The 27,555-nt window shown below is 39.6% G+C and overlaps 1 protein-coding gene across 2 annotated transcripts; it reads right to left on the reverse strand.

The window, feature by feature from the left end:
- Window positions 1–1,439: 1,439 nt before the first annotated feature.
- On the reverse strand, window positions 1,440–27,067 carry kcnj10a (potassium inwardly rectifying channel subfamily J member 10a). 2 transcript variants are annotated; one of them, XM_086278971.1, is made up of 6 exons: window positions 26,429–27,067; window positions 16,677–17,066; window positions 12,395–12,606; window positions 11,089–11,220; window positions 10,559–10,736; window positions 1,440–5,713 (listed from the first exon to the last, which is right to left on the reverse strand). In XM_086278971.1, the coding sequence occupies exons 2-6, from the start codon at window positions 17,056–17,058 to the stop codon at window positions 5,304–5,306; spliced, it is 1,314 nt and encodes a 437-aa protein (XP_086135097.1). In that variant the 5' UTR covers window positions 17,059–17,066; window positions 26,429–27,067; the 3' UTR covers window positions 1,440–5,303. The 2 variants fall into 2 exon arrangements, with proteins under 2 accessions (XP_086135097.1, XP_086135089.1); XM_086278963.1 differs by having other exon boundaries at window positions 26,726–27,062.
- Window positions 27,068–27,555: the final 488 nt, after the last annotated feature.

The following is a 27,555-nucleotide window of genomic DNA, read 5'->3' on the forward strand; positions in this document are numbered from 1 at the left end:
GAAACAGGATAACTAAACACTCTGGTGAGTCCACACACACTCATTCCCAAACATTCTGAAAATACAACCCTTGCTGCAGCCCTGAGTCTTAGCTGGGGTGCATTGTGGCCTAAATTGAATGGTCACTTCACTCATAAACAAGCCATAAAATAAAAGGCACATGCAAATATCAGTACTCATGGCTCCTGATAGTTTAAAAGGTGAACATTTGCCTGTTTAAATCATAAGAACTGTCACTATACAGAAATGTGCTTCTGAATGTGGACGATGTGTCTTCTGACTTTGTAATGCAGTTGTGCTTCTGTTGAGTGATGTAAACAACCAATCGATCTACACTCTTCAAACATCAAAATTGATCATTTGATTTTGTTTATGACACAGCACAGGTGAGTTTTCCCACCTTCTCCTCTTTGTAACTTCACACGATCTTTCTGTTTTCATATTTTGGACATGATTTTGGAGTCCACCTTCGCTGTAGCAATTGACCGCAAAATAAAGCTACCGCAAATGTACAACTCTACATCCGGTCTTAAAACAGGAAGTCAGCATTTTCTCGTGCACAGGGTCTATTGGTTTTGAAAAAACCCTTTCAGACTCCTAATTACCTCTTGGTAGGTTAAAACAGCTCCACACGCCAGGTGACTGGTCAGTCATGAAAATAACAGCGTGCTGCTTGTCTACAGACTAAAATGTCCACTTGATAGCATTAGCTGGTCTTTCTACAAACTCACACACACAGTGGACACCACACCTACCCGCCAAATCCCACCCTTCTACCTGAAAGTCTCACCAGATTAGCAAGCGCCACCAGAGCTTTAGAACATGCCAAATAAAATAAATGAAATAATAAAATGTAAATAAGTAGGCTGAGTCTAAGCAACACACATTATACATATACATATTTATATTCCGAAACTCTTCCAAACTCTTCCACTTAAAGTGTAAAAAATACAACTAGATAATAAGATGGAAGTCAAAGTCTAGCAAAAGCTGATCGTTAGCAAACATAAAATTAATATTTGAATTGACTGATCAGCTAAATTTAGCAGTAATATTGTATTTGTGGTAAAGCAGTTTATAGCATCATGATTATTATTAGTTTTGCACTTTTGGATAGTTTTGTGAAATATGAATTTGGTCCAAATTTATACCCCGTTTTGTGCACAGACACAGAAGTAATGGCCCTATTATTCATTAATGGAATATGAGCTATTGGTGCTTTTAGCTAATTCAGATTTCAGAACTTTATTTGCGGTGTGATCAGGATGGTTGGAGGCTGAATATTCATCATAAGCTGTTATAAAAGCACCAAGTATGACTTAAGTCATCAGATTATTTTTTAAGTGTTTGTTTCATAATTCTGACGGTATCTGCAGATATTTCAAAGATGAATACTTTATCACACACACACACACAATCAGAGACTTGTGGATGTTGTAAATAAAACATTTATTATTTAAAGACACACTTGAAAGTGTATTAGCAGTTAGACCAATGAGCTTCCAGAATTACAAGCGAACCATATACATATACAGCTTATACAGGAAGCCTTTAATCAGAGACTCGTACTTAAGTGTTTTTACTTATTCTGAATATTTTTCATGTTCTTCACCAGCGAAGGAATCCATATTAGTATTTTATCTCTGCTGGTCATTTAATGTGGGGGAGAAAATACAAAATAAAGGAACTTTTTGCTATAACTATCTTTTTGCATGTATTCTTTATAAAACTGGGTTCCTGAAAAAGTAAATAAAATATTTGAACTTATTGTGTCAAAGTCAGTGAGTCCCCGTAAACTTTTATCATAACTCTGTTAATCTGCCACAATAACACAAAGCTTTACACAAGATGTCAAAGACATACAGAAACAAGAAATATAGATAAAATATTTATACATACTGTACATAAGTGTACAGAAGCCAAGAAAGGCTGTGATGCTGTGAATTTTTTAATGCTGTTATTTTAGAATAACGTTAATAACTCACTTGTCTGTATCAGAAAGAATTGCCACAACATTTGTAAACCAATTGTAAAGCGCTTATAAAGAATAATTTCCGCTCGTAGGAATGAGTAATGATAAAAGAGTGGAAAACACAAGCCGCTGTTTGTCTGATGTTCCTGTTGCACCACAAAGCCGCAAAAATGATTCACCATAGGGGTGAAAATAACACCTCTGCTTATCTGAGTGCAAGGATAAACACACAATTTTACTTTCTGTTTTGATGAGACGGAAAACTAGGGTTGACAGAATAAACCCATTCATGTGTCTTAATTCAATTTATTTTATGATTAGTCGCCTTTATGGATTAACGATACATGAAAAGTGGCGTCATGATTCCTGATAGAAAACCAAGAGGAAAATAGATCTTTACAGAAATAATAACGCATTATCAACAATTTACACTCCTCTGTATTTTAATAAGCATATTCAAAACAGCCAAAAGAAATGTCCTCCTGTAGTTTGCTTGAAGCTCATGTTGTCTAATAAGCAAAAGGTAAACAACCTTTTTTTTCTTGGTATAAAAAATAGTCATTACCACAAAAAAACGACCTTTGTTATCTCAGGCTAACTTGTTATCATGACATAACAGCATTAAAAGATTATTTTAAAAGCACAGTGATTCAAGACTTCTGTGGGACTACGCAAAGCATACTGTAAAGAATATTTAAAACAGTTCACATTTAACATCCGCATTCAACATCCACACACAGAAAGTATTATCACACTCACTCGATAACAGTTTGAAGGTGTAAAAAAACTCGCTCGCACTCAAAACTCCACATGGTTTAAATCATATTAATACAGTGCATTAAGTATTAGAGTTAGTTCAGTTACTCTGTCTGTATAAAATGCCACCTTTTGTTTATGTTAAAATGCTTTTAGTAACATTACTAAACATATATGTACTCCAACGAACACAATGAGACGTCTGGATAAAAGAGCTCATTTTTCACGTAGTGATGTTGGTACTGCCCTTTAAAATCCCTCATTAAAAATACTACAGTTCCAGTTCTCGTTACCTGTTGCAGGTATTTATTTATTTTTACAAAAAAGCAAAACCAGTACTGTGAATCAACACATCCAACCTTCAGCTTCACTGCAAAACTACTCTCAAGCCAGAATTGCCTCAGCATTTTTCTTCTTAGATAAAATGTTTTTAAAAATCCTAAATAATCCTTAACTTTGATGATTTTTGTTACAGATTGATTTTTTATCTGCTGCCCTGAGGACTGTGCTACAAAGTAAGATTTCATCTTATCCAGGTTAATCTTGGGTTTTCTGTACGATGTAGGTGGTTCATTTCTTACATGAAAATCCAGTGTTTTTAGTTTTTTCAATAACGCAGTAATTTAATGCATTACTGTAATCCAATAATTGCATTACAGTTAACATTTGTTGTATGTATATTTATGTTGTTGCTTTCATTGCAAAAGTAAGGGAGGTGGATCCAAAGAAAAAACATGGAACAAAAGTTTTGTCTTCTTCTTACACACATGTGCTATAATCAGCTGATTTCAGTTTGTGTGCTGGAGGAAGAAGAAAAAAGTGATGGTAAAGTGCAAACAGCTTCTGGGAAAGAAACGGCTGCATTATGTTACTAACACAACTTCAGCTCTTTACAACCATCTGCACAGGCAGCATGCTAACACTAAGCTAGCCAAGAGCCAGAGTGATGATAAAGCAGAGTGAAGCTGACCCCAGCCCAGCAGCCAGACCCTGAACTTTAACAGATAACAAACTGCTGAGAAGTAAGACTGAAGCCTCTGTTTCTACCTGTTCATGTTTCTAAAGTAGAATCACTGTGGCGACGACTTTGAAGTCTCTGGTTTTCATCTTTCATCTGCTTTGTTTTCATAAGTAAAAACGAAATAAATGATCGTGTGTGTGTGTCCTCATTGGGATATTGATTTGTGTTGATGTGTGGGACTGTAGACTCAGATTTATATTCTTAAATGGTAATTATGGGACACTGCTTTTCAGGTCATTTCATGGAGTAACAATAAGTAATCTCAGCAGTATAATGAATAACTTTCAACCTGATATCACACCAAAGCTTTGCCAGCAAATTTATTATCTCCCTCTGCTAGTAATGCAACCTTTGCATGCATGTCCATTTACTGCTTCGGAAAAGGAAAAGCATGAAATTGACACTTTGACCAACGTGTCTATTGCATGCTTTACTGTGATATTCTGTTTGGCAATTAAGTAATGTACTGAATTACTTTTAAGAAAAGTAATGAGTAATGCATGACTTCTTTTTAGTGTCCGGTGCTGCAAACCTAATTCGCTGACCAATCAGTTCTCCAGAAAATAGCGTCACCATTCCTGGAAGATTCCGCAGACAGTAGAAAGTTTCTGCTCAGACAGTAGGAGGGTCTAAAGGTTTTTTTTATACTGTCTAAAATCTCTTTTTTCCCTGATGAGCATCATTCTCCTGTGTCTTAATGACAGAGCTTTGATATTGATAAGTCTTTTAATTCACAGAGTTGGCCTTTTCTGCTGGCTTTCTTTCCTGGATTCAAATAGGCTAAACTTTATTAATATATCATCTCATCTTTTCCAGTCTTACTGACCAAAGCACTCACATGCATTCATACATACATACATGCATTTTAATATTAAACCACTGTTCAGGACCCTCCCACCCCCAACACACACGCACACACACACACACACACACACACACACACACACACACACACACACACACACACACACACACTGACACTGCTGATTTCTCTGCAGCAGCTGTGTTACATTCAGCCTGTATTATTGTTGCCTTTCAAATGGACATGTAGGAGAAACCCTGGGTTAATTTAGCAAGTTGATAACCAGCTTCATGTGACCACTTGACTGCCATTATTAGGGTAAGTGAATGTAGACAATGGAAAGATGCTGAGGGTATATTGAACTTGCTTTAAAGTTCATGGCTCATCTCGTTCAATTTTCTCTAAAAAATACGGTGTAGACACTAATTTGTTGACATCATTGAAAATACAAAATCTTTTAGCATGCTGTCGATTTGTATAAGTCAGGTTTGTAACTTGATATTCGAACTCTGAAAGGCTGTAAACATCTTCTTTGTTTGTTCTGGTATACAGCCTTGTGGTTAAAGAGTGTGTCTGGTTTTCATGCGCAGTCTTAACACCCAGGTGTTCAGTTTCCTGCCACGTACTTTAGAATAACTCATGCATTGGCAGTTTAGGCTTCTTCATGAGAATGTGGTCGCTTCTTCTTTGTTCCTATCTTTGCCTGATCTCGGTTTCACATCAACTTTCAGAACTTCTTCTTTCACTCCCTTTCACACATTACTAATTCGAACACTCAGTGGGCTGCTGTCCCGAATACGCCCTCTCTGGCGGCCCTTCTCCTCCCCCCTGTAGCTCTCCTCCAGTCTCATCTTTTCCAAGTCCGTTCCGTCTTCCTTGCCCTTACGTTGACGGGACCCCTGCGACTGCACGTCTCGTGGCAGGCCCTGCTTGAAAAGGGGTGGAGTTTTGGTTTTTGCCACTTTGTCAAAAAAGGCAAAATCAGCCACGTATTTTCCTGACGTGGACAGGGAGACGACAGGGGGGAACTCGTAGCCCCAGAGGATCTCGTCGGGAAGGTAGGATGTTCGAACCTGGCATGTGGCGGAGGTTGGCTCGACCGTGGCACTCATGATCACCAACAGCTCAAAGTCAGCCAGTTCTGGGTCTGTCCAGCCACCACCTAGAACCAGAAGAGTATCGAGGTGACTGGTTTCTGATGCTTTAGCCCATTAATAAAAAAACATACAATTTGATACAGAAACACATAATTCTTCTGTTAATGCATAAAAGTTTTTATATGATGCAGCACTGATTACAAGTCACATATGTATGAAAGGAAGAGGCAGGAGAGAAAACAGTTGTTGAGATATAAATGTGAAAAGTGGTCTAGACCAGTTTCTCTCACATGTCAAAGTGGGTAAAAAGGTTTGCTTGAATAATTTGCATTCATATGTAGGTTGGTTATTGTTGCTGTTGCATATTGACTTATGTGTTTGTCTATGAAAACAGGTAAAAAAAAAAAACCTTTTCATTTCCAGAGTTATTGTTATCTTCATGTAGCCACACAAAGCGTAGTGCAAACCCGCCTTATATATAAAAAAAAAAAAATATTCTGGCTTTTCTTACAAATCTGCCTCCATCATGAGGCAACAGGCCTTCCTCCATATGAGGAAATGTAAACTACAATAAAAACCACTGTAGAATCTTGTGAGTTGGTGTGAAAAGCAGAAACACTAAACACTAACTCAGAGCACAGTTTATTTAAACTCATGTCCACAGACATGCAGTCTTGGGAAGTGGAAAAAAACTCCACTCATCTACGCCCAGCAAAGTACAATACATTTGTAACCTAAGCACAAACACTGCAGATTGTGTCTTATATACTTGAACTTGCTAACACACAATACAAACGCCTTCTGTTGAGAGTGCTTGAAGAAATTAACACTCATTCGGAAGTGCCTTTAGCACTACTTAGAACAAAGGGCAAAGCTGCAGCCTCTTGCGGTGGAAAATGAGTGTTACAAACACACACACCCACACACACACACACACACACACACACACACACACACACAAACATGCACAGAACTGCTTCACAGACTTAAATATACAGAACTTAAGGAAAAATTATCAGCAAAAACTTTTAGCACATTTTCACAAACAGTGACTGTTCACTGAAAACTCACCACTTATGACTTTCCATTGTCAAAAGCACTCAACACAGTCTCTTACACACACAAATAATGAAATAACTCATTTCTGAAATGTCAGTAAGCCTGCAGAGTAAGCACTGCTGCATAGTCACAGACAGGTGGAACGTACTTTAGAAGCACACACAAAATATACTTTATACTCATCATCGGTGCACGACCTCAGCACCCAAACAAGCAAACACCTGCATCAACAGGCCTCACTCAGAATACACTCACTCATCTGTGTAAACATGTCTTCCCCTCACCCAGACCCACAATCACTCCCACCACGGCAACAACACCACATTTCGCAACCACTGATACACACGGGATTCTCTCTGTTGGCCTTTTTACAGGCGGAGCAAAGGCCTCATCTGCATGTAGTGATCTTTCAAGCACGCCTCTAGATATCTGCACTGTTTGCATTTCAGCTGAGAGGCCTGCTCACCACAAGATATGCATTTTTTTTCTGAGTACAGTTCCCTCTCAGTAATTTGATGTATTATTGTGAGGTAAGATATTTAAGAAAGTGTAAGAATTTTTGAGATCCTTGTTCATCATTTCCAAGTCCTTCTGACTTTTAGATGCATGGTTAAATTATCAATGCTGCAGTTGTGTCAGTGAGGTGGACGGGGAACACAGTCGAGAGGATGGCAGTCACATTGTGCAAGTATTTCATTATTTACCTGGGAACTCAACACTATGAAGCACCTGCACCTCTGCATAGCACTGATGACGAGAGCTGTGGAGGAGGAGAACGATGTAGTGCTACATTTCTGAAGCCCTCACTGTTAGCTTTTAGCTAACGTCTCACTGTGAGCAAAACCAAGAAGCTTCTTCCAATTAAAGGATGGAGGCGGGGCTACCAAGGCGGGGCTACCAATATCAACTCGACTCAAATGTATTCTTTTGAAAATACAGTTTATAGTATAAAACTTTATGCCCCCATGACAATTTCTAAATCTGTCACTCTAAGGAGTTACTTCTCTCATTATGTAATGCTGTAATATAACAGATTACTTTTTTTTAGTAGCTGTAATTTTGTGGTGTAACCAGTTTCTTATAAAAGTGTGTCTTTCGCAGCTGACGAGCACTTTAAAGTTTCACAATCCCCAAGATTATTGTAAGCAAAGACTTTCACTACACAATTCAGTGCAAGCCTTTTTTTAGTTTCTGTGCATGGAGTTTTCAGTGATGACGTGGTTAAGGTGTGCTTCTCTGTCTCAGCAGTTGGAGAGCCAGAGCATTCTGCCCTGCTGCTCCAACTGTGGAGAAACAGTTTTTTTTTTGCACTTGAAGCCAAATTCCCATAGATCCCATAAGGAGGCATTCACTGCTGAACTTCCATAAGTGTTCTGTGTCCATGAAGTATGCATGAGAGGTATTCATGCATGCATTCACAATCGTTAGAAGCAGTTGTATACTTTCTGTACGTCAGTGTGTAAAGGGTTAACAACTGAAAAACAGATCAGTGACGTGAAATATGACAGTTTTTCCATTACTAAGAAAAACTCAAAACAAGTTAAATATTGAACTGAAAGATAAAATGTTTTCGGGGTGTTTTATTACTCATGCAGGAGGTTACATCAGTGTGTAGATGATATGACACACAATGATACAGATCTGGAGTCTTTAAGATGGATTTAGTGCTTGTACTGCTGTAGGCTTCGTGGTCATGAAAGCTTGCTTCAATAAGTTTTTCTTGCAAATGCAAATTATTTTTTAGTTTAGAGGAAGTGAAAATGAAACATAATTACAGTAGAAATATTTTAGAAACTTGTCAAAAGCTTGTTTAAAATTAAACCTTATGGAGTATATACAAATAACAAACTGAGTCCGCATTTTCAATACCCACATTTGAGCCGGCACACTTATGAGAAGTCAGGAAATTAGTCGAGCACAATATTCAACAACTAGAACCAATTTTTCTGTTCAGGAATGGAAGTAAATAACTTTAACTAGGTTTCTTAATCCAAAATAGTGATGTGCTTTACTATTCTTTCTGCTTTTTTGTAGAACAGTCCATTTGAAAATTCATACATAACAGTAATAATTTTAGCATTAAAAATATGATTTTAATTAAAGAGATTTCACCAACAGGTGGATTAACCATTATAGAAACAAAAACAATTAATAATATTAATATTTGTTTACATATACATGTATATATGTATATATAGAGTCATTTTTAGTACGATTCCATCAGGCCTGAGTTCCTGTAAATGGATCTGTGCAGGCTTCGTGTCAGCACTCCAGACTGTACAGTATTGTGCTCTAATGAGGGGTGTCTCTGGCAGTCTCTCTCACACACATTCCAGCCAGAGAAATCTTCTCTCATAGAGCCAAACAAGCCAAACACTGGACACCGAGAGGCAGCCAAGCACGCAGCACATGATCGTAAATACCAACACACCTACATGCACATTGAGTATGTATGTGCATACAGTAAAACTTCTGTCAATGATATACATTTCATACAAAGCAAATGTAAATAAACAACCCATTTCATACAATATGATATCTTTATTTTTTGTCATTAAGTGGTTGCTGAGAATAAGACTGAGAAATGAGAAATAACACAACGGTTGTCACATTCTAAGACTTGTCAACACTTAATGTTAATATTGAGAGAATCATTTTAGACAACAGGATTAACAGATGTGTGTTTTGAATTGAAAATATTCCGATGCGTATTTCAGTTTCCTTTCTCCATGAACTGAAAGAAACAAATTGCTTAATGCAGAAGACTCAGATGCTTCTGTCTGCTAATGTCCCTATAAAATATATTTTCTTGAAATTAAAAGTTTGTTTCATGCATTTAGACATACATTTTGGCAAGAAAAGGCCATCTGCAAAAAAAAATTACAAAAGAAATAAAAATCTGTGTTTACCCAGTACGAACACCTTTCTCTGTGTTCTGCAGCACATCCACATCTTTTGCATGGTACTCGTATTTTTTTCTGTTTACATGTAACATGTTACAGTTCATCAGAATCGCACTGCACTATTCAACATGCTATAAATTTCATACAGTACAGCATCAAGCAGATAAGCTTTTATTAGACCCTAATAAAAGACGTGTCCACCATATAAAAAGCCTCAGGATCTGAAAAATGGTGCCAGTTGGAAAAAGCCCTAAACCTGCATTCTTACAAAAGTCCAGCTGCATAGAAGTCTTTGGAAAATAAAGCAACTGCTGACTTTACTTATTTATTTATTGCTGTGTTCATTGTTCTGCTGAATTTATTTATTTGTTGTCAATCTAGTTTAAAATCATCTGAATACAACAATGATGTCAATTTTGTAAATTATGATCCCATGTAGAGTGAAACTATTAGCTGAAACAGAGTATTTCTTAAGCGATGACTGTCTGTGATTTACCCAGGAGTTTCCCAGTAGTCGATCGGATCAGCTCCATGCTTGGTTAATTTTCAGTTTTAACAAAAGACACATGGAAGAGCGGGGTTTTTCAACTTAATCGTTTAAATAAGTAATAAGTTTTTGTTACAGTTTTTTTTTCACTAACCAAAAAAAGTACCTTTGGCTTATTGTCACACTGAATAATAAAAGTGTCTTTCTAAGTAAGCCATGGCTTTGTGAGCTACGGTGATGACTAAGAGCCAAACTGAGGCTTTAAAACAGTCAACCATAAACTAATTGATGAGGTCACGGTGCCCACTTTCATTAGTATTTACAGTACATGGATCCCTATTTAATGTACAGTGGTCATATGATGTGTAAAGGAATCATAGCTGTAAACTGACAAACGACAATTATCTGTTGACTTATTCATCACATCCTTCCACATCATTCTGACTCGAGCTGGGATTTACCTTTTGCTGCCCAGGCTCTGAGGGGGCTGTTGTCATCAATGATGTGGTAGAAAGTGAGAGGGATGATGAGGAAGGGGCTTTCGCTGGACGTGTCCACCTGGAAAGGCACATTTCTCTGGTCCAGCCGCACCGTCTCCCCCTCCTTTGTCAGGGACGTCTGAAGCAACTTCCCCGTCACCTGGGAGCCAAGATGCAGTGAGTAAATGTAGCCATGAGGTTGGAGAAGGCATCCTGTAACCAGAAGGCCCCAGGTTTAATACCTGCACTGGCCATCATCTCCATGTCCTTAAGTAAGGCACTGATGCGTATCATTCGCTTTATTTGTCACCAGCAAGCTTTTCCTCAGCAAAGCAAATATTCAGATAACAGGAAAACGTTTTATAGACATGAAGCGACTCATAATGAAAAACACACTTTCCAGGAACTAAACATAAATAGTAACTCCAAACAGTTACAGGAAGAAGGCTTTCATATATTACAAAAGGATATTTTAAGCAGCAATAATCAGTTTGTAGGTGCTGCTGCATTACCTGGCAACCTAACAGCAGGCTTTTACGCATGTTGGCCACTCGAATCATGAGGCACGGCCGTCCCTCGTGATTCGACACGACAGCGTGTTGGCTGAACTTCACCGTCTCTCCTCTCTTTTTGGGACGAGCAACCTGGAAGGCGAGAAAAGCAAAGTCGAAGCTGTTGTCGATATTCGGAAACCATTTATCAGGCTTCTTATTTCAGTTTTTGAAACAAAATAACCCAGACATGTTGAAAAAGAAGACATTGAAGGAGGAAATTACAAGATCATGTTGACAAGACAGACTGTTGAATTTTTAGACCAGGAAGCAGCTGCGAGAAACCTCATTATGATAGATATGAGTGCTGATATACTGTAATACCAACACGCAGCGTGACATTTCTTGATAAGGATACTGATTGCTGTAATGATACTGTGAAGAAAACATATGAGGGCAAAAGATAGAGGTATGTGTAGCAACCCCCTCAGCTGACGGGAAAATGTGTCAAAAGATACTTAAAAGGAACAGTGATAACAATGTAACCCACATGTTTTAAAAATACATGTTTAAGATGCTGAACAAAGAATCCAACATTGAAGGCAGACAGCAAGAAGAAATGGTTTAAGTAAGCTACTTTGTATTTACAGTGGTTCCTCGCTATAACACAGTTCACCTTTTGCGGCCTCACTGTTTCGGGGATTTTTTTTTTTTGGTGCAATTTTGCATGCTTTTTTATTTATTTATTTTTTTAAATAAAACAAAATTGCGTCCTAATTGGCTGTAGACCAGCCAATCATGACTGGTCTCATGCCGTGTCTCCTGTACAGTCCAGAATGCGTTCAGCATTCTGAAGTGCTGCACTTTACGTTTGTAAGTTTTCTCCCCAACAAACACAACAATGTCGACCAAACGTTTTGCACCGTCAAAGGTAACCATGGGTGCCTTTGGTTTCATTCTATAATACTGGGTTTATTTTTCTACGAAGGTTTGAACTTTGAGAGTGTTTAAACAAGAGAGAAAAGCGTGAAAATGTTCATGCCTGTCTGAAAAAAAGTGTATAAAGTGTGTAGTGAGGGGTTTTACAGCCTGAAAACATCTATAATAATTGTAAGAAATAAAGTTGGCTACTTTGCGGATTTCACCTATCGGGGTTATTTTTAGAACGTAACTCCTGTGATAAACGAGGGGCCACTGTATGCACATACATAATCCTATGAACACAAAAGGACAAGATGCAGTTATTTTGACTTAATTTGTTCTCTTTCACAACTTTTCTGATGATCAAATTTGGCATTTCTAAAATTTCTTCTAAACTTAAAACTACCTTTGCGAGGAAGGTGCCGGTGATGAAGATCTCCATCACCATCGTGACGACCAGCTGGAAGATGAGAAGGACAATCGCTACAGGACACTCCTCTGTGATGCACCTGAAGCCGAAGCCAATCGTGGTTTGGGATTCCAGAGAGAAGAGGAAGGCCCCTGTCAGGGTCTTCACCTCCATTACACACGGCGTGTGGTTGGAGGGGGGGTCAAACTCTGTGAGAATGTAGGCAGAAAGAAAGATCTGCAAATCACTTACAGGATAACTACATTGTTCCTTTTCTCAGCCTTCACTGTCCTGCCTTTGTCATGCTTTCTTCATTGTTTACCCATTTACAGAAAGGTGTGAGCGTACTGCTAAGGCAGTAATGTAAAGGATTATAACATTTTAAAAACTATAAAATGTAACAATTCACAAAATATAGAATATCTGAAGTGATTTGTCCAATAGCAAAACGATGTTCTGCTGAGTGCTGTACTTTGGAGTGTACTACTTATCTAAATACTGATGCAGTTTCTGTTGTTGTTGTTGTTTTTGTGATTCAAGAGATTCAAGATTCTTTATTTGTCACATGCATGGTTATACAGGTATAACACGCAGTGAAATGTGACCTGATACACTCCTCGACTGTGCAACGAAAAAGAGAGAGACAGAACTTTATATACAGTGAATGAGTATATACAAAGAGGACATGTGTGGTTCTCGTTACAACACAAAATAAACAGAAAATGGCTTGAAACACATGAGAAAGAGACCAAATGTTGGCTTGGTCTTCAAACTTGTTTCAAGCTGTTGGGTTCTTACCATAACAAGCGACGGGTAAAGGATACAGTGACATCCCTGCAAACCTGCACCAGAAACTGAAGAGAACCCTCAAACAAAATATGTGGGAATGCCCTAATAAGATCTTCTTGATTAACACTCTTAATTTCTTTTTTCAGCTCATGTCAGTTAAACACTTCATTATAGTATAATATTGACCATGTGTGAAATCTTAGTTTAGGTTTTACTGCTATGTGGTCAAAAGCCTGAGAATTAAACTGCAAATTGCAATGTTGGCTACAGATGCAAAGTCTGTGTTTTCCCTCATTTCATTACAATCCACCTGATAGTCACTGATCTATTACACTTAAAATTAAAAATGTCAACATCATGGTGGCACGGGAGAAAAATGAAAGGGATTACCAGATGTTTATTTCATGGAAATCTATCGAATAGTAACTAACTAAGCCCTCGGGGCTAGAGACCTCTTAGCAATGATCTGACAACCACTCACGAGGGAAAAATGTGTCTTGTCAATCAGTTGCAAGTGGTTGCTAGAGGTTGCTGGCTAACGCTGAGTGAGCAAAGCTCATTCTTTCCTTGTCATTCCTTCGGTCAGTGGCAGATTGACACAGTAACTCACAGTTTGCATGAAAGGTCCGCACATGTCTGCAGACACTAATCAGTCTACTCTCTGTGCAGCATTGAAATGTAAAAACTGTGAGACACAAACTAGAAAGGGTGAACACTTATCTTCAGAGTAAAAGATGTGCTTTACTGCTGCAGTCATCACATTTCAAATAGCACAGCTTTAACTCTGCGGGTGAACTGTTTCCGTTTCTGGTTTGTGTTGCACTTTTCACAGTTTCACTACCAGTGTTATCAGCAACTTGCACAAGTTTGCAGTCACGTCAGCGTCTGTCACGCAGGTTCTGAGTGCAGCACTGTCAGCAACCTCTAAAATTAACTCATCAAAATACGCAATTTAGTGACCGGGGGTTGCTGGGTTGATTGGTTTCTGATTGGTTTCTATGATCAGTTTCTATGCTTGCGTGAATGTGGCTTTAGCAACTGATTGGACTGCTACCAGCCTCGAAAAACCACTGTTCGGTTAATGCAAATTTTTCCCTTGGAACTGGTGGCATCAACATAGTTGGTAACCAGTCTCTAGGTCTGTGTGACTAAGACTTTAATGAAATTGCCAACTACTACTACTGCAACACTACTGCTGATGAAATGTTGTATGCAGTGGTTAAATAATTATTTGATCACCCACTGAATTTGTAAATTTGTTCACTTTCAAAGAAATGAAAAGTCTCTAATTTTATGGTGGATGCATTTTATAGGAGAGAGACAGAAATTACCTAAAAGTTAAGAATTGATTTGCATGCAACTGAATGAAATAAGTAGTGGATCCCAATCGAAACGTGACTTGGTAAACGTACTTGGTGGGGAATCCCTTGTTGGCAAGTAGAGCACTAAGACATTTCTTGTAGTTGGTTACAAGGTTTGCGCAAATCTCAGGGGATTTTTGCCCATTTCTATTCAGAGAAACTCTCTAAATCCTTTAGCGTATCTCAGCTGCCGCTTGAAGGAAAGCATCTGTGTGTGTCCAAGTAAACTTTTTCTCACAGGTTGACGTTCTTACACAGGAACCAGCAGAGCATTTTCAAATGCACTGCTGACCTCGGAGGAAAAGCAGCGTTGTGGAATTGACACACTCTTCACTAGTCGGGACAGTTACAAAGCTTTCCTCGTTATGAATGAGCGATACTTTTTTATTAAACATTTGAACATGATTCAACACAAACTCTCGTAGAGGAGATAAAGTCAGAGAGATACATGTTTTGAAACGACAAGGATCAGGTGCATCTAGTACACCTAGAGCGGCCGCTAAAAAACGATATACAAGCAGAGCTCAGCAGTCAGCGCAACAAATTCTGGATCCATGCCGTGTCTGATGTGAAACCACCTTCATGCTGCATAGTGTGACTCATTGCAGTGGTCCCGGTTCAACACTGATTTTGTGTTAAAGTAATACTAAAGTAATAATGGTATTTCTGACCACTGGTATACCACAACTGTATCCTTTCAACAGCTACCAAAAGTTAAAGGACCTAGCTTGTATGAGCCTTATGGAATATTTATATAAAGATCCTCCAGCTTCAAACTGTATTACCCTTCAAGGACCTGCAGCTCAGTAAAGCATCGCTCCGACAGCCAAACCAATCTGTTCTCTGATTGGATAGTTCAATTTGTGATTGACATGACATTGACCTATCAGCTGAAAGGAAGAAAAATAGGGTCAAAATTCGTACTTGTAACTTGAAACTTGAGTGCAGTTTCACATGGATTTTTTTTGCTGTGTGCACACACAAATCTTTTTTTACACACACATTAATTCTTTTTACACATACAAATCCTGATTTACAAGTACAAAATATTTATGACCACAATTCAAGCCCATAGATTGAGGTCTGGAGACTGTCTAGGCCACTCCACGACTTTAATGTGCGTCTTCTTTAGCCAGTCTCTTATTGTGTTGGCAGTCTGCTTGTCATTGTTGTGCTAGAAGACCTGTCAACAACTCATCTTCAGTGTTCTGACTGAGGAAAGGAAGTGAAGTAGGTCCTCTAGGAAAAGCTTGACATCGGTGGTGGTGTTGTTTTCGCTTCCTCAATACACAGCATGTCACAGTAACTCAAGTTGCTATGAAACTGATGCCAAAGAGCTCGATTTTGGTTTCATCTGACCACAGAACTTTCTCCCAAGCCTGAATCCTTTAGATTTTTCCTTGAACCTTCTTGAACAGAGGAACGTCACTACAAGATTGCTATCCATTACAGCATTGTGTGTTACCAATCGTGTCCTTAATGACTAGACATGCCAGCCTGTTTGGCATTCCAGACCAAGGGCAATTGATGGTCGTTTCTTCCATTTCTAAGTAATGAAACCAACAACTGTCACCTTCTCACCAAGTTTCTTGCTGATGGTCTTGTAGCCCATTCCAGCCTCACGCAAGTCTACAGTCTTATTCCCAATGTGCTTTGACTGGTTAGTGCTCCCCATGGTGATGGAGAGACAGGAATCAGAGAAATTTGTTTTGTGGACAGGTGTGCTTTATATACATAAGGAGTTGGATCGGGAATATCTTTGATTGGTTGATTCATTGATGGAAACCTGTGTGCCACATCAGCACACTGGCAATCTTTGTGAGGCAGAATTTTACGTGGCTTGTAGTGAATCAAATACTTATTTCACACATCGATATGTAATCAGTTTCTAACTTTTATGTACTGTGATCTTCTGTCTCTGTCCATTAAAATGAAACTTATTATTTCCCCCATTGAGGCACTTTCCCTTTACGACATGAGTTATTCAGTATGACAGTTTGCTTCTTTTGAATTAATGATTTCGATTTTTGTGTCATTTAAAGGCCAATTAAAATCTTTTCTGCTTTTACTTTGTAGTTTTCTTTCCCCTCTCGTTTGACTCTCCACTGTCGACCCTTCTTCATGCTTACCTAGTAGGTCTCCATGCACCATGGCCACCAGATACCAAAGTACTCCAAACACGAACCAGGTCCCCGCAAAGGTAGCCGAGAAGAGGAACAACTTGTAGCGCCATTGCATGTCCAGGAAAGTCGTCCAGAGGTCACGGAGGTACAGCGCCCCTCTTCCACTTACATGCTCAATGCGTACATTGCTCCGCCCATCTTTAGAAAGGACACGCCGCCGCCTTCGCAGAGCACTTGGACCTCCAGATGCAGCTCCTCCCACTCCTGCATGACCGCCAGTTCCATCTGTGGGGGTCAGCAGGGGCTTGGTGATGTCAGTCTGCGTCTGAGAATGGCAAACTTTCTGAGGGGAGGTGCCTTCAGAGGAAGGCGGTGTGGCTGAGGTCATGACCAAAGCTACATGGTATTGGAGAAAGAAAGAGGACACAGCAAGAGGTAAGGACACAAGGAAAGGTGTGCAAAAGAAGTATGAAGGAAAAGAAAGGAAAGGATAGTAAGGAATAAAGGGGAATTGGTTGGATGGGCAGTAAAATAAAATGAACAGCGGGTGTTTTAAAATGAAAGAGTGAAGGACGTAAGAAAAAGAGAATTCGATAAGCACGTGAAAAAGAAAGATGACAGAGTGGAACATTTAGGAGGAGAGGAGAAGAAGAAGACAGGCATTAAAGGCACATTTTCAGCTGGACAGTTGCTAGCTATCCACGGCGGTCCATTTAAGACCCCTTTATTCTTTCACTGAAGGCACAGCTGCCCTTTCACATTAAAAGCATGAAAGCACAGGCTCTTTCACATGTTGGTTGCACTAGACAGCTGCTGAATGCACCAGTGACCTTTTTTTATATAAAAGAAAAAGAGGTCTTTAAACTTGAGCCACGGATGTGAACACCCTGTTCAGTTTTTCTAAAAGCAGTTTTCACTCCTTCTTAATGTGTTTTTACTTTAAGACTGACATTAGTTGTGAAGCATTTGCAGCACATGACAAACTGCCCTCTTGCACATGTACTTTGTAAATAACACTAGGGTTTGAAGAGTAAAGCCAACACAGAAGGCCCAAAAACTGCAGTGTCTTGAATATTTTTAGTGAAATATTAGTAGCAAAACTGTTAATGCTGTGGTCACCAGCTAGGAGTTACCTCCACTGCTCTGAATGACTACCCCCCCCCCCCTCCCCCCAACCCCCTTTGTAGTGTTGGTGCTTTTTAGAGTAATTTTCAATCCAAAACTCTGATGAGTAATATGGGTTGCTGTGTGGTTGATTTTACTTTCCAACTTTCCAAGAAGTTCAATCTACAGTTTTACTAAATGAAAGTCTAGCATGCTATTGGTGAAGATCACTGTAAAGATAAAGCCGAGGTTTCAAAACTGGAGTTTCTGTTGGATGGTGTTACAGTGGCTAAATCTAGCTTTTTTAAATAGCCTGCTGTTATCAGTGCTACTAGTATTAGTGGCTAATTTAGGTGACAGGGATCTAGCGAGGGATGTGCAGTGGCGGTTTTTGATACGGGCGACATGGACGGTTGCCCAGGGCGGCATTGTGGTGGGGGCGGCATCACAAGCATCAGCAAAAAAGTTACTCCTACTCATGCTGCCCCGACATCAGGCCAGCGCATTTTGGGGATGGCATAGGCACAGATCGGTTTTCTATCTGCTTCCAAATAGAGCACATTTCCTTCATAATGTTGTAAATCCAAGCCCATTATGTATTCATGATTTGAATCCTGGGTTGTGCGAAATCGCAGAAATAGAGCCTAGACAAAGTGAATCTGTGAACTAAGGTGTAGGTTATGTTGTGGTGATCCTCGGGTTGGGGGATTTGTGTTCATACTGGAGTTCAAAATTAAGACCAATGGAAGATGGACAAGAAAAGTTCAAAGCCATCAGGTGCTCAGTTTAGGAAAAAGAGAAAAGAAGAGGAGGAGAAACGAGCAAAAGATACAGGTAAGCAGATGTGTCATTGGATAATGGCAGGTCATCCTGAAACAATCAGAATCAGAACACTTTATTAATCCCTAAGGAAATTATGTGGGTTACAGTTGCTTCAAGAAGAAATGGTAACAGTAACAGTAACAAACTAAACTCCAAACAATACATTATGTTACAGATTTTACACATTTAAGAAATAGCACTATTATATACAGATCACTCAATTATAAATATCAAGGATTAACAGAGGTGATTATAAATAAATATCAAGAAAAAGTGCTAGAGGGAGTGTTCGCCCAGGGCGCCAAACAGGCTAGGACCGCCACTGGCAGAGTGTGTAGTAGAAGCTAGGGAAGTGTAGCTGCTCTGGTATTAGCGAAAAAATAGAGGTTTGCATGTAAGTTAATGCTGCTTTAGCAGGTGATGAGCTGACTTGCTAGTCAGAGATGTTTAAATGTCTACCATAGAAAAATAAAAAGTAAACATAAGAAATAACTACAGTATATCAGTGGACAAAGTTACATGTATGCATTTTGTTGATATTTTTGCTCCTGTTTCAACACAATAATGATCTAATGCACAAATCCAGTTCCAAAAAAATGATTTTAAGAGTTTGGAAGACTCTGATGGGCTTGTAAGTAAATCCAACACCTTCTGGCGATGAACTGGAAAGCCAGCTGGAGGTCAGGTCTTTCTGATACTGCTGTGGAGGACTGACAACAAATCCCTGCAGCCAGGCTCCAAAATGTGATGAAAAGACTCACTCATCATAGCAGCATATTAAAGCCTATGGCTTAATATCCAAAGCTACAACTTCATCATTGAACTTGAGAGTTTGTCACATGCATGTGCGTGACTGGCAATACCCTGTTACGGTACAATAAGTGATGGTTTAAGTGGTTCTCATAGTGTCAATGGTATATTAACTAAAAGGCCTGCCACCCCACCTCTGGCTGCCATGGACACTTATTGTCACTTTATTGATTCCCTCCTGTGCTCTCAACAACCTCACCCTCATCTGGGCTGCACTCTTTCTTTCTACACATCCTTCTTTTTCCTTTCTTCCCTCTTCTTGCGCTCGCTGTTTACTAAACAGCCCTTTTGTCTCAAACTGCCTCTGCTTTCCGGAGCAAATATAACAAAACCATAAACAAAAACAACACAAACAAAGGCCTAAGGATCGAGGCAATCTGATACACACTGTCCTTTCCTGTCCTTCCTGACCCCTGTCTCCCCTCTCTCCATGCTCAGCTCACACTGAGTGAATGAATAGAGATCTGTGTTGAAGTCTGCACTGCTATGAATACTAAGATGTGGACGGGAGCAAGAGGGGAGGAAGGCATGGTCTGGGGCGGGCACATGTGATTGGCCTTGTCCATCTCCAGCTGAACTCTGAACCCTACAGAAAGCCTGCCTACACATACAGTAAATGCACACTTGTGCTTTGGATATATATTGAGCAGTTAGCGTTAGTAACACAACCCCAGCTGTTGTTCAAAGGAATGTGTGGTTTGCAAAAACAACACAGTCCAAAAAAAACATGCATCACCTAAAACTAATTTAAAGGATAAGGCCTTCTTTATTCCGTATATTCAATTTTACTGTCCTGAAATATCACAAAAATACTAGAATTTAGCAAGAAACTAGTCCCTGTCTTAGCAAGCCTGCTCGTTTCAACTGAGGACACTGTTTTAGCTGTTAAGTAAAAGGTTATTTTATTAACTTGGGGAAAAGACAACAAAGTGGCAACACAATATTGGCATATAGTAACCTTAAGCAGACACAGAACAGCATTATTGTTTCTTTTTTATCATGTTTAAGTTCACGTGGTAACTATAAGTCCAACATTCTGTCTTATTTTAGCTCATTTTACACTCCAACAGCTCAAAAGAGAAATATTTCTACTGTGCTCTCCAGTTATATTTGTCTGCCATTTATAATAAACAAATAAAGCAAAGAACACGTGAAATATGGGTAATTTAATTATAATAAAGAATCAGGATCTGTTTTTTAGGCTATTTTAAAACAGCCACGGGGCGATTGTGGCTCAAGAGTTGGGAGTTCATCTTGTAATCGGAAAGTTGCCGGTTCGAGCCCCTTTTCCAACAGTCTCAGTCATTGTGTCCTTGGGCAAGACACTTTACCCACTGCCTACTGGTGGTGGTCAGAGGGCCCGGAAAACACATCCATTTTTAAAATTACTACTTTAAGGGAAAAAAAGAAGGATATTTTGAGTATTATGGCAGCAACAAGTCTTAAAAACGTTAGGATAGAGGAAGGGACGTGTTTAACTGTGTCACATCCATTCTTCTTTCAACTGACACTTCTACTATGAAGACACACTGTTGTGCAGTTTGATTTGGTTTACAATGTTTTTGCTATCATTTACAAGGCTTTTGTTCAAATAGATCTCATCTGGATGGAAGCATGTGTCACTTTAAAACCTGCTACACCTTTCAGTATGATGGTGCCTATACAGATGTGCAAGTTGCAAATAGATACTAGTACACTGCCATACCAAACAATGCAGCACACAGAGTGCTGGTGATATGCTGGATCGTCACTCTTCTCTTTAGTATGGAGAATGTTGTCAATGATTTCCAAAAAGAAATTTTAAATTTCAGTTTATCTGACAACAGAAGAGTTTTCTACTTTGCCTCAGTCCATTTTTAAGATGGCACAGTGAACCGTGTTCACAGTCAGTGGTTTCTGGAAGTGTTTCTGAGTCCATGCAGGGATTTCCATCACAGAATCATTTGTTTTTAATGCAACATCCTGTATTAATTTCTGGCATCTGGCATTAAATTGAATCTTTTGACAATAATATGTACTGTAGTTGATTTGGTATTCATAAAATTGTAGTCTAGGGAACATTATCCTGAATTTGTTCTATAATGTGTAGATGCAGCTTTTGCAGATTGGTGAACCTCTGCCCATTTTTCACTTCTGAGAAACTCTGACTCTCCAAGATGCTCTTTTCACACCCACTCGTTTTGCAGACCTGTTGCCAGCCCAGTGTTCTACTGTGAATAAACTAGGGCATTATGAGATCTGCAAATCATTTAATTCTGTTCTTAGTTGCATTTTACACAGCATCCGAATCTTTTTACAATCACGTTTGTAAAATATTATTTCAAAGTTGTGCACTGTAGAAAAACCTATGGTAGTGCATTTGTTTGGGCACTATTTTCTTCTGTGGATGAATTCTTAATGTCAAGCATTGCTTTTACTTTGACTTTATAATTGCTGGACAACAGTTGAGATTTATTACAAAGATCTCCTCATGAGCGTTATTGATAAGAAAAACTTTAAATTTCAACAACACTTCCTCTGTCAGTATAGTCTTAGACATAAAGAAATTTATTGTTTGCTATTTTTAAGCATCCATAGATGGGCACTTCTCTATAAACAAATAATAAATAAAGACATACTAAAGCAAACTGTAATAAAAGCCAAAATGTCTGTTTACAATTTCATTTTCATCAAATGTCTCTTTAGAGGGTAAGAATACCAATGTTAGCTGAGCTAAAGCAAATATCCCTCCTGCTGACAGTAAGACTGATGGATTCCCACACTTTCAACATGACTTATTGGATGACCACTCAAGGTTAGGATCTCTTCCTCTGTGTCCTGCCCTTCAGCCCTCTCCTCCCCTCTGTCCTGTGTGCACAAGAATCCTTTGTTTTTGCGGAGATGAAAGGGACAAAAGCCACCATTGAAAAATACGACTGAGTGAGTGAACGAGAGAGCAAGTTAGACGGGGGGAAAGGAGAGGAGAACTGAGCACTGAAGTGTGTGTGTGTTGTGTGTCTTTGCGAATGTGTTTGATGGTGTGCGAGTATGCAGTGTTTGACACTGTGAGGGGGCCGAGATGGGGCGGGGTAAGAGAGAGAATAATTAGTTTTGAGGGGAGGATGGAGAGAAAGTTGGACATCTGATGACAAAAAGAGTGAAAGAGGAAGAGAGAGAGAGATATGGATGGTGGGGGGAAAAGAGGAAGGAATAAGATGGAGGGAAGGTGGAGGAAGCAGATCGCTGACAAAAGAGCGTCATTAGTATTCCAGAGGCGAGAGTAATCCCTTCTACTCAGGGCCTCCATCCAGGGTCCACAATCATAAAGAACCCACAGCAGCCAGTACGCTGCACTGAAAAGAGTCTATACAGCACAGCTTGAATGGCTGCGACCACTGGCCACACCACAGCGGCCTGTGCACTGGACTGAAAGGACAATCTAAGCATCAACAATGTGCCAAGAGGGCATCTGCTTAGGCCAAACAAGACAAACTTTCTGGACCTCACACTACCATGCAAATGAGCTGCTGTTGTCTCATGGCTGAAGTTCAGACACTAAAGCTTTTGCAGACTCGAGCTGTTCTTTGTATGTGAAAACTTTATTTAAACTATTGCAAAAGGCATATTTATAAAAGATGAATCTATTTAGAGGGTTTGGGAATAATTAGTGGGAACCTTGACTAAGTAGCACACATTAGTAAAGTTACAGTGTGTAACATATTTCACTGCTACATGTCAGTAGATTGCAGTCAACTGAAGTCTCCCAATTCAAGTGCATAATTCTAGCTATGGTTGCAGCTATGGGACGAACATGTTTTATTCAGCCAAGAGAGACAAAACTAGCATTAAATTGGGGCATGATTGAAATACCGCTTGCACTGTATTCCACCCCAGAGTTTTTCCCTAACTGTGGAAGGCTGTTGGGCCGCTGTTGACCTCAGCTGTCAATGCCAGGTGGGAAGCATCTGCCATTATTTACTTGTGAAGGGATGAGTTGATTAGTCAGTGAAACTCACTTCTGACCAATTACAAATGCTCTCATAGCTGGACTGGCCATCAGGCATACCGATTTGCCCGGTGGACCGATGGTGATTTTTCATTTTTATGGGTTTTGGGTTTTATTAGTTTTTTTCCCATAACGGTATAAACAATGAAAGGTGGTGGATTGGCCAGATGCTGGGAGATGTGTAAAAATAACTCAGTTGTTTGGTGGTGGCTATTGCGGAGCTTCCACAGATTCAGTAACATTAGCAAGTGGTGGAGGCCAGCAGATGCAACACGCTGGCAGGTGGATGACGGAAAGGCAGGAGGAGCAGAGACCCGAGGCGGTGAACTGAACTTCAGGTAAGAAGTTATGACCTGCAGTCTATCTGGGTCAGATATAAATCAGGTTTAGGTGTAGTTTATTTTCGTTATGCTGACTTTTTACAGTCAGTTACAATAACTCGTACTGCGTGCTAGCTAGCATGACGGAGTTTCTATACTGCTGGGCGGGTGCTATGATGTTATTGATGTTGAACTTGTTTTATCTTATTTTATTTATAAGGTTAGTTATTAGAGTTTCCAACCATCCCGTAAAAAACGGAATCGTCTCGTATTAAGAGAAAATATTATGCGTTTCGTATTGAGGTGAAAAGGAGCACAGTTTGTCCCGGACTTCAGCTACAATGAAAAAGACACAAAGCTGGAGTTATTCTGTGTCTTTGCTGCACAGCTGCCTCTTCTTCTCTCATTCTCTCCCCCTCCCTCCCCTGTTTCTACTTCAATCATGAAACTGATCAATGATCAGCTGATCGGCTTTTCTCTCTTGTTTGTTTATCGCTCACTTTGCGCCAGAAAGAAGAAACCGGCGGATGTCGTGCTAAACAACAGCAGCATCATGTCTCACCTCTAGTCTTCTCTGTCTTAATTTCAGGTTTTCACCATGTGTTGTAGATAGTTCAGGAGGTTAACTCGACCAAGCAGTCTACTTTCGGGTACTGTTTAGAGTACCAGAATAGGGAGGATGGTGTAGGTTTAAGTTTATTAGACTGATACATATATACCAACAAGACAGTGTACATCACTGTGACAACAGCGTTTGTTTTCATTCAAAGGCTTTATGGTTTTTCCTATAATACCTGGTGGGCCGGTCTCTAGTCAAAATGCCCGGGCCGATTGTTTGTCCCAGTCCAGCCCTGGATGCTAAGATGAGTTGCTGAGTATGTGCTGAACTGTCGTAATTTTTACTGTTTTGTTTCCGCTGTTAGCTGTTGTTAGCCTTTATTAGCTCCGTTTGCCAGCGTTAGCTATCTTTGAAGTGAATGTACATTGTTGGACATGGATGCTTAGCAAATAAATTCTCATATGATTTGATAATGTAATCAAACACTTTATCAGAGGCAAAGTATGATTTTAAGGACACTTGAGCCTAGCATTCACTAACATAGCATTAGCTTGTAACCTGCTGTTGATGTTTAGCTGGCTTATTGGCAGCTGTCTGGAGACAGGAGGGTTGAATGTCTGATAATTATTATTTGTGACAATAAATAATTATTTGTGTCTTAGAGCCCTGACAAGTCAGGAGATCATGCTTGTGGTGAAGTGGAAGAGGGTGACATTTTATCAAGATGCTGGTGGTGTTGTCGCTTTCCTTCACATTTTATTTCTTTGGGGAAGGGGATTCTTTCTCTGATGATAATCCATAGATATGATCCATAATGTCATAAGTCTGAAGGTGCAGACATGAATAGATGTCCCTTCATGGCTCATAAACACCTTCAACTCATCTTCTCCTCTGCCTTTGGAGTTCTACATATCCTTTCTCCCTATTAACTAACCTATAAAATTACAGACTATACCTTTAAATGTATAATTTGCAACCAATTGCTTAATGTTTGATATGTGACATGCAGTTTGTTTACAAGTAAATAATATTATTATTCAGAATGTACTAAAGCTTGTGCATCTGAAGCTGCTGGAGTTCATTCAGTGCATGCACCTCCGGCAGTACATTTCCCCATTAAATGCAACTCCATATGAGTGTCATAATAAACTATAGACATCATTTTCTGCTATTTTAACTTGAACTTACATAATGTTCAGATTGTTTGTATTTCTACACCTATAAAATGTGATTTACATTTATTCACATTTTAAAAAAAGGAAGTAAACAGTGTCTACAGTGACCAGACGTATTTCTCAAAATAGCATCAGACTGTACCAGACTACATCTAAATCCACCATGAAACAATTCACTTTCACTTCCGTCTCCAAGAGTCAGTGACTGGAGAGTTACGACGCTGGCCCATATTAAACAATGGCGAGCGGCTGTTGGCCACAGGGGAATTACTCAGGAGTGACTTTTACCATCTTCTTCTAAGTCAGCAGTAGCCAAAGCTACTATAAATCTGATATAAATCTGATATAAATCTGAATGGCTGCTTCTGGGGATTTCTCAATGAGAAGAAGTGATTCATTTGACCAGATATTTCCAGCAAAGATTTTCTGTAGAGTAGTGAAACAGAACCACACCTGTTGTTTCCTCTGTGGTTTGTAGAGCTCTTTGTTAGTAATGTATGTCTGTGGTACAGTGCCAACAATCTTCGACTTCCGATACATCCAGCTCCAAAATTAAGTATTCGATGACTAAGTCAGGCTTGTTTTTTGGAAACTTTTGTAACTTCACAGCTACATGAACTCTGTGTCACAGTGCACAGATTTAGAAGTGGAAACTCGTCCATTGCTACACACCACTCATACCCCTCTGCACTGTAAACACAACACAGCCGCTGCAACAAAACTCAGCACCAGTTTCCCTCAAGCCTATAGAAAAAAGTTCAAAGACTAAACTGCAGGATTTCTCATGTTTATAATATAGCAAGAAAAAGTGACTATTCCAAGATTTAACATATGTCAGCTACATTAACCACAAATATCAAAACAATACAAAACTTAACCTTATAATCATGTCTTGGTGAGTGGAAACAGCTACAGAATATACATTTTAGAATAGTTTTTCAGATTGTTTATGCGCTTCCTTTAAGAATATTTGCATTTCTTACCTTTCCCTTGACTTTTCACTTTGCCCACAGCTTGGAAATTTTAAAAATGTACTTAATTTCACTTTCCACCAAACATGTGGGAAGAGGTGAAAGTTATCTGCCTTCCAAAACAGGTGTGAAATTTCAGGGTGCTGAACAAATAGCACTTGTTGACACGTTTCGCATGTTTCACCTCATCTCGTTGTTTTCCTAGTTTTCTTTCACAGTCCTCCTATGTTGCTGACATCCTATATTTCTAAAAAATAAATAAATACATTAAAAAAAGATTAAAAGAAAGAGAAAGAAAGAAAAACTCACTGAGAAAAACATGAAAGCCGTCAGAGGAGAGGAGAGGCCTGGATGAGGAGTCCCAGCGGTCAGTCAGTGTACCGCAGCAGCACGCTGGCACTGGCAGTACCGGTTCCGGCTCACTGTTGCTGGATCATTATGTAATCGGATGAGCACAGTCTGCCTCTCCTTGCATGTGAAGCCTTCTGTGTCCCCACAGGGACAAGTTAAAGAAGCTTGCGCTGTCCACTCCTCCAGGGTCCACCCAGCATGCCTCTCTATATAAACCCAAAACTATTCAGACGGACGCTGCTTCACAACATTTTTAATTCATTAATTCAACTCCCCTCCCAGCTTCTCCTCCTACCCTCCCTCTCACTGTCTCTCCCTGACTGTACGCTATAAATGGGACTCTTTGTTGCAAGGCCTCCTCCGCTGTTTCAGCCTTTGTCAACTTTCTCATGTAAATGTTCGATGGTCATAAGATACAAGCCTGGAAGTTGTCGCACTGAAACAGAGGTATTTACAAATCAAAGGCAAGAAAAGAAAAAAACGAAAAACTTGGCTTCTTGCAGTTTTGCGTTGGCCAGTGTGCGGTGAATGGATATTGTCGGTGCATCTCTGTGAGGCTGTGCCATGCCCGCCTGCAAAGAGGAGGACTTTGGTAGTGTAACGGCGAGTACGCACGGTCCTACTGTGAATGGATGGCACGAGATGGCCAGGAAGTAACTGCTATTACAGTCAAACTCTGGCCCTGTGGTAGATGGATGTCTAATGCTTCTCTTTGATGTAAGGGGAAATGTGCAGGAGTGTAAATTAGTATTACCGGTATGTAGGTCTACACTTTTTCTCACAGACCT

The sequence above is a fragment of the Aulonocara sp. 'chitande type north' Nkhata Bay genome, linkage group LG3 (genome assembly GCF_057382095.1).
Source record: "Aulonocara sp. 'chitande type north' Nkhata Bay isolate Kocher_YH1m ecotype deep benthic linkage group LG3, A_spYH_male_GT1.1, whole genome shotgun sequence".
NCBI classification, from domain to species: domain Eukaryota; kingdom Metazoa; phylum Chordata; class Actinopteri; order Cichliformes; family Cichlidae; genus Aulonocara; species Aulonocara sp. 'chitande type north' Nkhata Bay.